The sequence below is a fragment of the Anarhichas minor genome, unplaced genomic scaffold (assembly GCF_050575085.1).
Source record: "Anarhichas minor isolate MPS153535 unplaced genomic scaffold, ASM5057508v1 ptg000048l, whole genome shotgun sequence".
NCBI classification, from domain to species: domain Eukaryota; kingdom Metazoa; phylum Chordata; class Actinopteri; order Perciformes; family Anarhichadidae; genus Anarhichas; species Anarhichas minor.
This window is the reverse complement of record NW_027466494.1, coordinates 342,501-360,000: the sequence shown is the minus strand read 5'-3', so window position 1 is coordinate 360,000 and position 17,500 is coordinate 342,501. Positions and strand designations below refer to the sequence as shown.

Below are 17,500 nucleotides of genomic sequence, written 5' to 3'. Positions count from 1 at the left end.
TCATTTACTCTTAACCAGTAAGATATGCACTGATATTTACACATCTGAACAAATCTCACAAGTGTTCCCTTTATTATAACACCAACATTATTCAAATAGACCTTGTGGTTGCAGAGATAGACTCTTTTTAGTACGGGTATGCAATTGTCCAGCAGAGGCCTAAAAAATAGGTCAGTTTTGAACATTAAACATGTAAATAACTGGACTGTTAAAGGAGACAGAACAGATATTAACATACTAATCAGCACTACATCCTCAGATGAGTTCATGTGTGTGTGTGTGTGTGTGTGTGTGTGAGGAGTCATCAGGCCATCACCACGTCACCTCACTTTCCTCATTAGTACAAATAAAACACACTTTCTTTCAGTGCCAGTCCGTCTCTTCTCCAGTGTCTTAAGACAGCGCCAAGAAGTCAGTGTGTGTGTGTGTGTCTCTATTCATGAGGTTTCTAACATACACTCGCTCTTTGTTAGATGTGAGATAATATGTTTATTTTTAATGTCACGCTGTGTTTCTCTCTGTTCATTCATGTCTCTTCATTTTAAATCACAGACATTTTGAATAATATACAGTATATATATATATATAATATATATACTTGTTAGTAGAACACATCCTACTTGTGTACTTGTACTTTGTTGTACTGGTACTAGAACACATACAACTTGTGTACTTGTACTTTGTTGTACTGGTACTTGAACACATACTACTTGTGTACTTGTACTTTGTTGTACTGGTACTAGAACACATCATACTTGTGTACTTGTACTTTGTTGTACTGGTACTTGAACACATCATACTTGTGTACTTGTACTTTGTTGTACTGGTACTAGAACACATCATACTTGTGTACTTGTACTTTGTTGTACTGGTACTAGAAAACATAATACTTGTGTACTTGTACATTGTTGTCCTGGTACTTTACTTGTTAATACTTGTTAGTAGAACACATAATACTTGTGTACTTGTACTTTGTTGTCCTGGTACTAGAACACATACAACTTGTGTACTTGTACTTTGTTGTACTTGTACTTGAACACATAATACTTGTGTACTTGTACTTTGTTGTACTGGTACTAGAACACATACAACTTGTGTACTTGTACTTTGTTCTACTTGTACTTGAACACATAACACTTGTGTACTTGTACTTTGTTGTACTGGTACTAGAAAACATCATACTTGTGTACTTGTACTTTGTTGTACTGGTACTAGAACACATCATACTTGTGTACTTGTACTTTGTTGTACTGGTACTAGAACACATAATACTTGTGTACTTGTACTTTGTTGTACTGGTACTAGAACACATCCTACTTGTGTACTTGTACTTTGTTGTACTGGTACTAGAACACATCATACGTGTGTACTTGTACTTTGTTATCCTGGTACTAGAACACATAAAACTTGTGTACTTGTACTTTGTTGTACTGGTACTAGAACACATCATACGTGTGTACTTGTACTTTGTTCTACTTGTACTTGAACACATAATACTTGTGTACTTGTACTTTGTTGTACTGGTACTAGAACATATCATACTTGTGTACTTGTACTTTGTTGTACTGGTACTAGAACACATCATACGTGTGTACTTGTACTTTGTTCTACTTGTACTAGAACACATAAAACTTGTGTACTTGTACTTTGTTGTACTGGTACTAGAACACATCATACGTGTGTACTTGTACTTTGTTCTACTTGTACTTGAACACATAATACTTGTGTACTTGTACTTTGTTGTACTGGTACTAGAACACATCATACGTGTGTACTTGTACTTTGTTATCCTGGTACTAGAACACATAAAACTTGTGTACTTGTACTTTGTTGTACTGGTACTAGAACACATCATACGTGTGTACTTGTACTTTGTTCTACTTGTACTTGAACACATAATACTTGTGTACTTGTACTTTGTTGTACTGGTACTAGAACACATCATACTTGTGTACTTGTACTTTGTTGTACTGGTACTAGAACACATAAAACTTGTGTACTTGTACTTTGTTGTACTGGTACTAGAACACATCCTACTTGTGTACTTGTACTTTGTTGTACTGGTACTAGAACACATACAACTTGTGTACTTGTACTTTGTTGTACTGGTACTAGAACACATCATACGTGTGTACTTGTACTTTGTTGTACTGGTACTAGAACACATAATACTTGTGTACTTGTACTTTGTTGTCCTGGTACTTTATTTGTTAATACTTGTTAGTAGAACACATACTACTTGTGTACTTGTACTTTGTTGTCCTGGTACTTTACTTGTTAATACTTGTTAGTAGAACACATAATACTTGTGTACTTGTACTTTGTTGTACTGGTACTTGAACACATAATACTTGTGTACTTGTACTTTGTTGTACTGGTACTAGAACACATCATACTTGTGTACTTGTACTTTGTTGTACTGGTACTAGAAAACATAATACTTGTGTACTTGTACATTGTTGTCCTGGTACTTTACTTGTTAATACTTGTTAGTAGAACACATAATACTTGTGTACTTGTACTTTGTTGTCCTGGTACTTTACTTGTTAATACTTGTTAGTAGAACACATAATACTTGTGTACTTGTATTTTGTTGTCCTGGTACTAGAACACATACAACTTGTGTACTTGTACTTTGTTGTACTGGTACTAGAACACATCATACGTGTGTACTTGTACTTTGTTGTCCTGGTACTAGAACACATAAAACTTGTGTACTTGTACTTTGTTGTACTGGTACTAGAACACATCATACGTGTGTACTTGTACTTTGTTCTACTTGTACTTGAACACATAATACTTGTGTACTTGTACTTTGTTGTACTGGTACTAGAACACATCATACTTGTGTACTTGTACTTTGTTGTACTGGTACTAGAACACATAAAACTTGTGTACTTGTACTTTGTTGTACTGGTACTAGAACACATCCTACTTGTGTACTTGTACTTTGTTGTACTGGTACTAGAACACATCCTACTTGTGTACTTGTACTTTGTTGTACTGGTACTAGAACACATCATACGTGTGTACTTGTACTTTGTTGTACTGGTACTAGAACACATAATACTTGTGTACTTGTACTTTGTTGTCCTGGTACTTTACTTGTTAATACTTGTTAGTAGAACACATACTACTTGTGTACTTGTACTTTGTTGTCCTGGTACTTTACTTGTTAATACTTGTTAGTAGAACACATACAACTTGTGTACTTGTACTTTGTTGTCCTGGTACTTTACTTGTTAGTAGAACACATAATACTTGTGTACTTGTACTTTGTTGTACTGGTACTTGAACACATCATACTTGTGTACTTGTACTTTGTTGTACTGGTACTAGAACACATAATACTTGTGTACTTGTACTTTGTTGTACTGGTACTTGAACACATCATACTTGTGTACTTGTACTTTGTTGTACTGGTACTAGAACACATCATACTTGTGTACTTGTACTTTGTTGTACTGGTACTAGAACACATCCTACTTGTGTACTTGTACTTTGTTGTACTGGTACTAGAACACATTATCCACCTCCTCCACAAACAGCTCCGAGGATCAGAGGGAGAAAAGCCCGACAACAGGCAGCTCTTACCGGCCGTCAGGAGGACGAGGATCCCGGTCCAAAACGTCCAGCGGCGAGTCATCATCTGCGGGGAAAGTGATCCGCACAAACAGCGGAGGCTCTCGGTCTGTCGGTCGGTCCTCGGTCCCGGTATCAGCGGAGACTCTCTCATGTATGTGGACACACAGAGTCCAGATGTTTTTCATCCAGATGTGGGTTAGCCCCGCCCCCCGCTGCTGCCTCTGTGTTTCCACTGCTCGTGTCTCCATGTGTTCCTATGATGACTGTATGAAGTACTCAGTTCTTATACTTCAGTACAAGTACTAATACCACCATGGAAACATATACTCACAAGTAAAAGTCCTGCATGCAAAGAAATGTTAACAAGAGTTTCCACAATAAAAGAAATACTGCTAAGTAATATCTTAAAGTACATTAAATGATAAGTACTAGAAGCAAACTGTACCCAAAGTATCAAATGTAAAAGTACTCATTGTGCAGAACGGCTCCATTCAAAGTGTCACGTTTATTTTATAGGTATATGTATTATTTTTATAATTCACATTATTATTAATCATTTATTTATTCCTGGTTCATTTCCATCTTCACAACATTCTAAAATAATATAATCATCTGTATTAACTGTTATACTTTCATCTTTAACATTGTGTATTTTATAAACTGATCACAAGTTTCACTTCTTAAATATTAATCTTCTCAGCTGTGAGACACTTAAACTGAGACGGAGACGACTAACGAGATTATTACAGATCATTAGACACACACACACACACACACACACACACATATACACACACACACATATACACACACATATACACACACACACATATACACACACATATACACACACACACACACACACACATATACACACATATACACACACACACACACACATATACACACACACACAAGTACACATTTATATATATGAAGTCTGGAGGTCAGTTTGACGCTCTGCTGCCCCCTCGTGGCCTCACCGTGTAACTTCAGTAGTTTCACTGGTGAGAAAATAAACAAAACATTTAAGTTTAATATTTATTTTTGACTTTTTATAAAAACTCTTCTTCTAAATGTAAAGTCAGCAAAACAATGATTCAGTTTCTCAATCTTTTGTTCCTACAATTTAAATAATAACAAGTTCATCAGCTGCATTATTATTACTTTTTAAAATTATGTTTTGATCTTTTTATTTTATTCTGAATATGTTTTAGGTCCGGGGTGGGGGGGGGATGTTCTTCAAAATAAAAGCACTGAATGAGCTCTAATTGTGTTCAAATTAAGTTTTAAATACTTGTGACGTTCCAGAGAACAGAGCTCACAGATGTATTACTGAGCCTCCTTTATTTATTCATCTTTACTTTCATATGATTCATAGTTCGGTTAAAATGAAATGGACATTTTGATGAATAAAGTTTCATGCTAATAACTTATTTAGCTTTTTAAAACAACGGGGACAGATCCAGCAGGGACAGGTAGGGAGTGAGGGACATGAAGCACCTGCTGAGACATGATGTATAGTTATAAATACATATTTATATATATGTGTGTGTGTTTTATATTATAGTGAATATTATTATATGATATATATATTATTATATGATATATATATTATTATATTATAGTGAATATTATTATATGATATATACATTATTATATGATATATATATATATATTATTATATGATATACATATTATTATATTATAGTGAATATTATTATATGATATATATATATTATTATATTATACAGAATATTATTATATGATATATATTATTATATGATATATATATTATTATATGATATATACATTATTATATGATATATATATTATTATATTATAGTGAATATTATTATATGATATATATATTATTATATGATATATATATTATTATATGATATATATATTATTATATTATAGTGAATATTATTATATGATATATATATTATTATATGATATATATATATTATTATATTATAGTGAATATTATTATATGATATATATATTATTATATGATATATATATATTATTATATGATATATATATATTATTATATGATATATATATTATTATATTATAATGAGACTATAATAAGATGTCCTGACGTGTTTATTAAAGTGTTATTTTCTGCTTTTTTTCATGTTGGAATAAAGGTTAAATATTTAACTGTAAAGTAGTAATGCGTGTTTGATACCTTAATGTGTTTGCATTAAATCATTCTGGGATGTTTGCTGACATTGATTGATGAGGCTCAGCCCTACAGAGAACATGTTCACCAGCTCCACTGGTCAAAAGGGATTGAACATAAATATTTTTGATGCATTAATGTATTACTTCGTTTTGAGGTCGTGGTGGTGCTTTTATTCTGAAAGAATTGCGCCGGAAGTAGTGTGGTTGTTTCTCCTGGTGGAATAACTGATACAAAGTAACAAATGTTTGTGTTTGTGTCAAAATAAAAGTTAAAGTAGATAAATGAACACAGAGTCTGGTGCAACGTGTTCACACGTGTTCTGGTCTCAGCGCTGATAACAGCGGGTCTATAGCGGGTCTATAGCGGGTTTATTGCGGGTTTATTGCGGGTTTACAGCCCGTCAGAGAGCCGTAGTCAGCGGGATCACAGCTGATCTTTGACCCCGCCCTCTGGACTCCTCAGCAGCGGAACCTCTGCAGACCTTCTCGTGTTTCTGAGTCTGTGGTCCGACATGAAGAGGAGACTCCTGCTGGTGTCCAACTCCACGCTGCACGGCAGCGGCTACCTGGAGCACTGTCAGCGGGACATCGCGCGCTTCTTCGGGAAGTAAGTTCACTGTTTTATCGAGGAAGGAGAACAATGCGGAACTCCACTGACCATAGTTGAACTCTTCCACGTTTACCAGCACACACACACACACACACACACACACACACACACACACACACACACGCACACGCACACACACGCACGCACGCACGCACGCACACACACACACACGCACGCACACACACACAGCACGCACGCACACACACACGCACGCACGCACGTGTGTCAGCGGTCACGTGGTAAAGTTCGGCAGGCAAACAGCACTTAGTTATGATTATTTTAATAAATACTAAAGGTGTGAGGTCATGTTGTACAGCAGGGGCGTTTCTAGGATTCAAAGACAGGGGGGGCTTAGCCCCAAGGGCAGCTGCATGCTGCCACACGCAGCAATTTTTTTTGGGGCCCATTTGGGGCCGTGGATATCCATTGTTTCAGACAGTTCATAGATTGGTTCAATCAGAAAGAGTGTGATTTTGCTCTGTAGTTTTACTTGCATTCAGTATATGATAACACAAGAGACAGAATTTCAGGGTCATAGTGAAATTTGACAACACAAATATGAACTTTTCTCAAATAAAGAGAGAAATCATTTTCCTGCTTATAAAGGAAAGACGGATAAACTAGCTTTCATACCCGCATCACTCCCAAATCCTGATTGTTAAAGGGGCCGCACACAATGGATGGAGAATGGACCTGACAGTGTCAACTTTATATCGTTAAGTATGATGATCGGCTGTTGGATTGTAATTTGAAGGGGGAGAAAACATACAAACCAGAACGCACGCACATATGTAGCATGTTAGAGTTATAAATATAAATACATTTTTATTTTTTTTTATCCAATAATGCCAAATTATTTGGGGGGGCTGAAGAACATGTTAGGGGGGCTTCAGCCCCCCTAAAATAGGCCTAACGACGCCCCTGTTGTACAGTATGTGTTGAAGTGTAGAGTACCGTTAACGTTGTCGGTGTAGTGCGGGGAGGAGGAACTTAATGTGCATTAAAGTATTGAGAACAAACACTAAATGATAAGAGAACAATATTTAAGTTATGCAACACGTTATTAAAGCTGTAATAATCTATACTTGTCTCTTTGAACATGTCAGTAATTATTCACTGGTCAAGTTTATTTATGATGAATATTTGAATCAACAATGTTAATCTAAACTTTGTATTAAATCTTAAAATGACAGAATGTTCAGTGTAGTTTAATGTGAAGAGACTTCAGATGATATTAATAATGTTTATGTAATAAAAACGTTGATAATTAATATGAAATGAAACTTTGTGTTTGTTTCAGAGACGTGAAGAGAATTCTGTTTGTTCCGTACGCGCTTCACGACCAAGACGCCTACAGCAGCACGGCCCGGGACAGGTTCAAGAGCCTGGGTGAGTGTGTGTGTGTGTGTGTGTGTGTATCTCTGTGTGTGTGTGTACGTGTGTGTGTATGTGAGTGTGTGTGTATGTGTGTGTGTGTGTGTGTGTGTGTGTGTGTGTGTGTGTATCTCTGTGTGTGTATCTCTGTGTGTGTGTGTACGTGTGTGTGTATGTGTGTGTGTGTGTGTGTGAGTGAGAGTGTGTGTGTGTATGTGTGTGTATCTCTGTGTGTGTGTGTACGTGTGTGTGTATGTGAGTGTGTGTGTATGTGTGTGTGTGTGTGTGTGTGTGTGTGTGTGTGTGTGTGTGGGTGAGTGTGTGTGTGTGTGCATGTGTGTGGGTGAGTGTGTGTGTGTGTGTGCATGTGTGTGTGTGTGTGTGTGCATGTGTGTGTGTGTGAGTGAGAGTGTGTGTTTATATATATGACTTTGTTTTATCTATTTTCTAAATATTAGAAAACTAAGTATTTTCTGCATGTTTTTCTACTAAAATGATGTATTTTAAATATCAGAAACATCTCATTATCATACAGGTATATAAATAATACTATTTATATATTATTACCTCCATGAAGTACTTCAGAATCACAGCGCAGTACATCAAACTATAAACCGATCTGTGTGTGTTTCAGGTTATGAGCTGGACTCAGTTCACGAGGCCGTCGACCCCGTAGACGCTGTGAGGACGGCACAGGGAATATTTATAGGTGAGAGGAGAGGAGGAGGAGGAGAGGAGAGAGGAGGAGGAGGAGGAGAGAGGAGGAGGAGGAGAGAGGAGGAGGAGGAGAGGAGGAGGAGAGAAGGAGGAGAGAAGGAGGAGGAGAGGAGGAGAAGAGAGGAGAGGAGGAGGAGAGTAGAGGAGAGGAGAGAGGAGAGGAGGAGAAGAGATGAGAGGAGGAGGGGAGAGGGTCGAGGGTTTAAATCCCGACGACTTTAACCCAAACATAAAGTTCATAACTCTTCTTCATGTCGTATTAATATATTAGAGATGATGCAGCGAAGGACACATGAGAGAAACTTTCCTTTCCTTGTTTCCTATAATTCCTTACTAGCCTCCTTCCCTCATCGCTGCCTTGCTCCCTCAGATGATGTTCATGTTTGTTTCAGGAGGAGGAAACACCTTTCGGCTGCTGAAGAGTCTCTATGACAACGAGGTGGTGACGGAGATCAGGAGGAGAGTGATGGAGGTAATACACACACACACACGCACACACTGTAACACACACACTCACACACTGTAACACACACACACACACACACATAAACACACAGTAACACACACAGTAACACACACAGTAGCACACACACACACACACAGACACACACACACACAGTTAAACTCCCCCCCCCCCCCAGGACGGCGTCCCCTACATGGGCTCCAGCGCCGGCACCAACGTGGCGACCGTCAGCATCAACACCACCAACGACATGCCGATCGTCTACCCGCCGTCCTTCAGCGCCATCGGACTCGTTCCCTTCAACATCAACCCGCACTACCAGGACCCCGACCCAGGCAGCCGCCACATGGGGGTGAGTCTCTCAACGTCCGGAGACAAACCTCCGGTTCCTTAAAGTGAAGTCAAAGCTTCATGTGTTAAAGCTGTACATATGAGTTAAGAGAGTTAGGGCGACTGTGGCTAAGTGGAGAGCAGGGCCGTCCTTCAATCGGCAGTTCGATCCCCGGCTCCGTCTAGTCGCATGTCGATGTGTCCTTGAGCAAGACACTTAACCCCAAAATTGCTCCTGTAGCTGTGCCTACGGTGTGTGAATGTGATAGAATCTAGAGTTTGGATAAAAGCGTCTGCTAAATGACAGTAATGTAATAATGTAATGTAAAGCTGCATTCTCTCTAGTGTCCACCAGGGGGCGACTCCTCTGGTTGTATAGAAGTCTGTGAGAAAATGACTCTACTTCTCTCTTGATTTATTACCTCAGCAAACATTGTAAACATGAGTTTATGGTCTCAATCTCTAGTTTCAAGTCTTCTTCAATACAGCATGATGTTCATTTAGTACATTATGGTCCATTTAGAGTCACACAGACCATAAAGCAGGGGATGCTTTAGGGCGGGGCTACACGGTGATTGACAGGTCTCTACCAGAGACGTATACGGCGTCTCTACGTCACTCCTCCTCAGTCCACATATGGTCACTTCCTGTTCACTGGTTGCAAAAAAACAAGATGGTGACGGCGAAATCGCAGACCTCAAAGCTTCAAAACATCCACAAACCAACGAGAGACGTCACCGTGAGTCTGTGGTTACTACTGTAGGAAGTAAGCTAGCTCATGTTTGATCACTTATTCTTTAAAAAAGCTTCTTGTACGTCGTTGAGAAACACTGACCGACCTGTCGACCCTCGCTGTGATTGGACGTCACTATTCAGGGGGCGGGGCTTAGCGAACTGTTTCAGTAAAATTTTTTACAAACAGTTTGCATTGAACATAATTTACAGCAAAACAAATTATGTTGAAATGAGCCGGAATAAATTGTTGTGATTATCATCATGGTTTTGTAGAAAATACATAAAAAAATACTGAAAACACACAAAAAAACAGCATCAACCCTGCCCCCCCCAAGCAAAGAGAATATATCAGAGTAAATATATTACTGTAACATTAAATCATCAGAAACTAAACCATCTTTATCCAAAAACAGACACGTTTCACTTAATGCTGACTAATCATATTCCATAACGCTGAGTCATTGCTGAAAAACACAATTAATTAACAATTATTACCCACAATCCCTTGGTTCATCACCTCGTCTGTATTTCTAACATCTTTTTGTTCTCTGTTGTATTTTTTGAAAATAAGTTAATTTGCAAAATAAGTTTAATTATTTTCCGAGTATTTTGTTAGTTTGTTTTAGTTATTGTTGTGAATATTTAAAGACTGGTGTTAATGTCTCTAACATCACTTCAGTGGATTAAAACTCATTTTAACATTTAAACTGCATCCTAAACTTCGTTTATACAAATTCAAACGGTGATGATAACCTTCACTAACATGTTCGTTAATATCAAGAGAACATAAAGATGATCCCAGACCAGAAGCTCATGAACCTCCACCTCTAACCCTCGGACCAGAACCTGATCTCAGACCAGATCCTGAACTCTACAAAACACCTCAGAAAGTGAAACTACAGCTCTAATTATTTCAGTAGAAAACAGTGTTGATCTTAAATCTATCAGCAGTTGTGGACACAAACATCAAACAGGTCACTGGTTGCAAATAAAACAAGATGGCGACGGCGAAATCGCCGAATGGGAGACTTCAAAACGTGTCGGTTGTTTGATACAGAAAGACACGGACGCCTACATGTACATATGAGTTAAGAGAGATATATCGTTTTCATTAATACCTGTACTTATTACAAAGTACTTTACTGGAATATTTCTATTTTATGCTGCTTTTTATTTATACTTTTCACAACATGTACCTTCACTACTTACTACTGCTACATTTTTCTATTACTTTTACTTGAGTAGGATGTTGAATGCAGGACTTTTACTTTATTATCTTCACATAGTTGTATCACCATTATTACTATTTCTATTATTATTATTACTGTATTCAGCTGCTTCAGACGCTCCGTAATAAAAAGCTGGACTTTAATACTGATTCTTTTTATCAAATAGAAATGTGTCTCATCATTGATCTCTTTGTGAAGTCTGGTGATCATTTCACTGACACTGATTGGTCGATTTCCTGCCATGTGAGTCCAAAGGTCCTTTAGTCCTTTAATCAGTCCACTACTACTGGGTACTATATATATATATACTGTATATATATATAATGTAATATACATATATAATACCCAGTTTTTACGATATTAAGTGAAGTGAGAAACAAGAAGCTCAATGTTCATTTCTGAAGTTATGCAACATGTGAAGCTGTTGCAACAAAAATAAAATGCTGTGTCAGCAAACGGAAATAAAAGTCCTGACGTTTGATGTTCTCCAGAAGATCAAACCAGACGACCCACAATCCTTTGCAGTCTGACTCAGTTCTCATACATTCATGATTTCTCTGCACATGATATTATTTTAGTAATTACTAAAATAGGATGAACGTTTTATTTTCATTATCCATTATTGTCTTATTTTCTGAGCGACCGACAGTCTAAAGATTAATTATCAAAGAATCTGCAGAAGTTATTAGAGAACCACACATTCAGTGTGTGACTCATATTTATATGTAATTATTCAAAGACACGCCCATAAATCTGACTCAATATATACTTCAAAATAAACTGGCTCCATGGTAACATTATACTTCCTGTTGACATCCTCCAAAGCATTATGGGAAATGTTGTTTTGTTGCAGGAGACCAGAGAGCAGAGGATCACCCAGTACCACGAAGAACCTGATACTCCGTGTGTCCTGGTGAGACCTGTTAGCTTAGCCTCAGTCTATTAGCATGACATCACGACCTGTTAGCTTTAGCCTCAATCTATTAGCATGACATCATGACCTGAGACCTGTTAGCTTTAGCCTCAGTCTATTAGCATGACATCATGACCTGAGACCTGTTAGCTTTAGCCTCAGTCTGTTAGCATGACATCACGACCTGAGACCTGATAGCTTTAGCCTCAGTTTGTTAGCATATCACGACCTGAGACCTGTTAGCTTTAGCCTCAGTCTGTTAGCATGACATCATGACATGACACCTGTTAGCTTTAGCCTCAGTCTGTTAGCATATCACGACCTGAGACCTGTTAGCTTTAGCCTCAGTCTGTTAGCATATCACGACCTGAGACCTGTTGGCTTTATCCTCAGTCGGTTAGCATATCACGACCTGAGACCTGATAGCTTTAGCCTCAGTCTGTTAGCATGACATCACGACCTGAGACCTGATAGCTTTAGCCTCAGTTTGTTAGCATATCACGACCTGAGACCTGTTAGCTTTAGCCTCAGTCTGTTAGCATGACATCATGACATGACACCTGTTAGCTTTAGCCTCAGTCTGTTAGCATATCACGACCTGAGACCTGTTAGCTTTAGCCTCAGTCTGTTAGCATATCACGACCTGAGACCTGTTAGCTTTAGCCTCAGTCTGTTAGCATATCACGACCTGAGACCTGATAGCTTTAGCCTCAGTCTATTAGCATATCACGACCTGAGACCTGTTAGCTTTAGCCTCAGTCTATTAGCATATCACGACCTGAGACCTGATAGCTTTAGCCTGTCTATTAGCATATCACGACCTGAGACCTGTTCGCTTTAGCCTCAGTCTATTAGCATATCACGACCTGAGACCTGTTAGCTTTAGCCTCAGTCTGTTAGCATGACATCATGACCTGAGACCTGTTAGCTTTAGCCTCAGTCTGTTAGCATGACATCGTGCCCTGTGATTGGTTGTCCTCAGGGTCTGAGGGAGGGGTCTCTGCTGCTGGTGGAGGGAAACAAAGCGACTCTACTGGGAACCACTAAAGCCAGACTGTTCACCAGGTAACACAAACACAGTCGGTCCACTTAGAACCTGAAAGCTCACCGGTGACACCAGCAGCAACCGTGATCTGTTTGTGTTTTTTAGGGGAAAGCCCCCGGTGGAGTACGAACCAGGAAGTGATCTCAGCTACCTGCTGACACGCTGACCATTCAGAGGACATGAAGGTCCTTAAGCTTTTATGATGTTCTGGATGACGGAATGTAGAAAAACTGATTAAATATTGAAAGAAAACTTTGTTGTGTCTCTGTGTGTTGACTCAAGTTTGTATTTAAATACAAATTCAAGGTACTTGTACTTCATACTGCATCTCAAAGAGTAGAGTGATCTTTATTGAAAAGTATTGTCGCTGGTTAGTGTTTATTATTGCATCAAATATAATTCAACTTGGTTCCTCAGCGTTGCATGTTGGGTAATTTGTGTCATAAGCCTGATTTCTATTTTAAGTGATAAGCTTTCTGCTAATTACACAGATTTCCCATCATGCAACTGTTACAAACCAAAGTGATTTGCAAGACAGGAAGTAGTATTTTTGTGGAATGAACCTTTAAAACTTTATAAAGTGTTCCAACAATGTGATAATATTCTGATGAAAACATCATTTGAATGTCTCATTTAATTGTTTTTGCAGATTTTATTATTTATTATTTTTATGTCTCATTAAGAGATCACAGCTCATGTTTCAGATGCAACACAATAAAATAATATTAAAGACAAATCAAATATGAACAAATCAGTTTATTTCAGTTCAAAAGGTGAAATCATCTCTTTATCAAACAGTTATTTTTTTATTCTCTAGGTTAAAGAATACATACATCAAAAATAGTTCATATTTTATTCGTTTAAACGCCGACTTCTTGACGTTTACGACGACGTATCAGGATCCCAGTAGGTAAAAAAGGAATAATTATGGAGCGGGGGAGGGGATTAAAGTCGTAGATTTACAAGAAGAAAAGGTGGAAAATATTTTGTGTTTATCAATCATCAGACGCTACTGTTAAACTCTGCTAAGTGTTCATCAGATTTATTATATTAGTATTTATTTATGCTTCGAAAAGAAGAAACGTGTACATGTATCTTCCAGGACCTTCGTCTCATTACCGTAATAACACTACGTTAGGAGCAACACAAATCGTACGTTAGCGACCAGGTCGGTCAGAAACATCAGATTCAAAGTAAAAAGAGTGAAGACTGAAGTCCAACAGTAGAACCAATAGAACCAGTTCATCCTTAACTTCTGCAAAACAAAGCGATGACGACAAACAAACAAATAAAGTGTTTCCGTGGAGTTATTTCATTGTGATTGTTAATTGGATTAAAATATATGTTTAACAATTATCATTTATTCATGATGGAAACCCAATATGGGTACACACACACACACATAGCAAAGCAAAGCTGGCATTAATGAAAAATATCAGTAATAAAAAAACAAAGAAAGAACAAAGAAACTCTGTTAAGCCCCGCCCTTAATGTTAATGTTGCTACGCCAGTCGACCCGTCTGTTGTCGTACGGTTTACGATGATGACGACGGCAGATTTCACACGAGTAGAGACCAAATTTCAGAAAAAACACCATCGCCTGAAATCTGATTTTAAAACTTGTTAAATCCACAGATTTATCTTTGTTATGTCTAATAAGCTAACTAGCTAGCAAGCCGCCATTTTGGAATGATATCCGCACATACTTCAACACTTTGGGTCGAGAAAGTAACACGTTCTAAAAGTAAATCATTGCGCCTCACGTTGGTTCACATATTTTCTTGCTTTTGCTTTTTTTTGGCAGTTGATGTGAAAATAAACTGCAGCGACAGTAAACATATTCATCGTACCATTATAAAAACTTGAGAAAAGACGCAGCAAGAGAAATAATTAAGACGATAACAGCCGAGAGGACGCGGTGACATGAGGCCAATAAAGTCTCTAGTGATCAGACAAAAGAAGAAATGTTACGCTTAGGGTTTAGTATCATAACGTTGACCCGGTAGCTAGCTAAAATGCTAGCAGAACAAAGTAATGCTTTATTCTTCTTTGAATGATCTGGATTTGGGCAGATAATCTGTTCGTATCAGGAGACAAACCTCCGGTTCTTTAAAGTGAAGTCAAAGCTTCATGTGTTAAAGCTGCATTCTCTCTAGTGTCCACCAGGGGGCGACTCCTCTGGTTGTATAGAAGTCTATGAGAAAATGACTCTACTTCTCTCTTGATTTATTACCTCAGTAAACATTGTAAACATGAGTTTATGGTCTCAATCTCTAGTTTCAAGTCTTCTTCAATACAGCATGATGTTCATTTAGTACATTATGGTCCATTTAGAGTCAAACAGACCATAAAGCAGGGGATGCTTTAGGGCGGGGCTACACAGTGATTGACAGGTCTCTACCAGAGACGTATACGGCGTCTCTACGTCACTCCTCCTCAGTCCACATATGGTCACTTCCTGTTCACTGGTTGCAAAAAAACAAGATGGTGACGGCGAAATCGCAGACCTCAAAGCTTCAAAACATCCACAAACCAACGAGAGACGTCACCGTGAGTCTGTGGTTACTACTGTAGGAAGTAAGCTAGCTCATGTTTGATCACTTATTCTTTAAAAAAGCTTCTTGTACGTCGTTGAGAAACACTGACCGACCTGTCGACCCTCGCTGTGATTGGACGTCACTATTCAGGGGGCGGGGCTTAGCAAACTGTTTCAGTTTAATTTTTTACAAACAGTTTGCATTGAACATAATTTACAGCAAAACAAATTATGTTGAAATGAGCCGGAATAAATTGTTGTGATTATCATCATGGTTTTGTAGAAAATACATAAAAAAATACTGAAAACACACAAAAAAACAGCATCAACCCTGCCCCCCCCCCCCCCCCAAGCAAAGAGAATATATCAGAGTAAATATATTACTGTAACATTAAATCATCAGAAACTAAACCATCTTTATCCAAAAACAGACACGTTTCACTTAATGCTGACTAATCATATTCCATAACGCTGAGTCATTGCTGAAAAACACAATTAATTAACAATTATTACCCACAATCCCTTGGTTCATCACCTCGTCTGTATTTCTAACATCTTTTTGTTCTCTGTTGTATTTTTTGAAAATAAGTTAATTTGCAAAATAAGTTTAATTATTTTCCGAGTATTTTGTTAGTTTGTTTTAGTTATTGTTGTGAATATTTAAAGACTGGTGTTAATGTCTCTAACATCACTTCAGTGGATTAAAACTCATTTTAACATTTAAACTGCATCCTAAACTTCGTTTATACAAATTCAAACGGTGATGATAACCTTCACTAACATGTTCGTTAATATCAAGAGAACATAAAGATGATCCCAGACCAGAAGCTCATGAACCTCCACCTCTAACCCTCGGACCAGAACCTGATCTCAGACCAGATCCTGAACTCTACAAAACACCTCAGAAAGTGAAACTACAGCTCTAATTATTTCAGTAGAAAACAGTGTTGATCTTAAATCTATCAGCAGTTGTGGACACAAACATCAAACAGGGTGAATATGAAGCTGGTTGGCTTAGCTTAGCTTAGCTTAGCATAAAGACTGGAAACAGGGGGAAACAGCTCGCCTGGCTTTGTGACACAGGAAGCAGCTCACTGATTACAATCAATCAAACATAATGGTCTCTATGCTAAGCTAAGCTAGCCAGCAGCTGACTGCAGCTTAGCTTCATATAATATTAATATTGAGCTGTGAGGATCATCTGTGGAGCTTCTCAACATAATTCGTGAAATAAAAGAAAGAACCCGGAAGACTTTGCTGCCTGTCAGCAGTGGAAACAGAGGACACTTCTTCCTTGTTGGTTTTTACCCTGAATGTCTCTTTTCATGGACGTCTGTCCTTCCTCTAAGCGTCCGTGTTCCCGTTCTCCTCCGGCTGGAGCTGCTCCTTCTCTGTGCAGTCCTCCTGGGGGGGGCGGACCCTCTTAAAGAAACCCAGCTAGAGGGAGAGAAGAAGAAGGAGAAGAAGAAGGAGAAGATGAAGGAGAGGAAGATTGCGTTTACATGTTATTCATCACAGCAACTTAAACTTCAGGAAATACAAAGATATTTTCAAACAGCTGATTTTAGTAAACTGAACATGTTTGAATCCTTTTATTCAGTTTGTTTTGAATGTTTTTATCGTAGATATTCTGCATTCATTGAACAGCTGACAGAAGAGACCGAGGAGGAGGAAGAAGAGGAGATAATCTTCTTCCTGGTCAAAACGTGGTGCCACGTGTTGCACCTCTCCCTGCTTTACAGGTGTGTGGCAGACTGTGGTGTGTTCTGC

The 17,500-nt window shown here is 38.2% G+C and overlaps 3 protein-coding genes across 4 annotated transcripts in view; 1 reads left to right on the top strand and 2 right to left on the bottom strand.

Annotated features, from left to right (window-relative positions):
• tgfbr2l (transforming growth factor beta receptor-like) overlaps positions 1 to 3,649 on the bottom strand; it is a 13,519-nt gene extending 9,870 nt beyond the window's left edge. Inside the window, exon 1 of the mRNA XM_076112236.1 lies at positions 3,595 to 3,649. Coding sequence (XP_075968351.1) covers positions 3,595 to 3,649 — 55 coding nt within the window. The remainder of the gene's footprint in view (positions 1 to 3,594) is intronic.
• A 2,473-nt stretch (positions 3,650 to 6,122) lies between these two features.
• LOC142971651 (alpha-aspartyl dipeptidase) lies at positions 6,123 to 13,446 on the top strand. Its single transcript, XM_076112243.1, has 8 exons — positions 6,123 to 6,385; positions 7,689 to 7,777; positions 8,397 to 8,471; positions 8,872 to 8,951; positions 9,121 to 9,294; positions 12,090 to 12,149; positions 13,132 to 13,214; positions 13,300 to 13,446. Exons 1-8 carry the CDS (start codon positions 6,291 to 6,293, stop codon positions 13,358 to 13,360), a joined length of 717 nt encoding a protein of 238 aa, XP_075968358.1. The 5' UTR covers positions 6,123 to 6,290; the 3' UTR covers positions 13,361 to 13,446.
• Positions 13,447 to 13,935: 489 nt separating this feature from the next.
• Positions 13,936 to 17,500, bottom strand: part of itgav (integrin, alpha V) — a 38,391-nt gene continuing 34,826 nt past the window's right edge. For both annotated transcript variants that reach the window (XM_076112241.1, XM_076112242.1), the window contains exon 32: positions 13,936 to 17,167. In XM_076112241.1, coding sequence (XP_075968356.1) covers positions 17,075 to 17,167 — 93 coding nt within the window. In that variant the 3' untranslated portion in view covers positions 13,936 to 17,074. The remainder of the gene's footprint in view (positions 17,168 to 17,500) is intronic.

Excerpts from the sequence above, each read along its gene's own strand:
- LOC142971651 (XM_076112243.1), top strand. The coding sequence starts at position 6,291 with ATGAAGAGGAGACTCCTGCTGGTGTCCAACTCCACGCTGCACGGCAGC. Across the intron at positions 7,778-8,396 it reads GGACAGGTTCAAGAGCCTGG|GTTATGAGCTGGACTCAGTT; the intron begins GTGAGTGTGTGT and ends TGTGTGTTTCAG. Across the intron at positions 12,150-13,131 it reads CTGATACTCCGTGTGTCCTG|GGTCTGAGGGAGGGGTCTCT; the intron begins GTGAGACCTGTT and ends GGTTGTCCTCAG.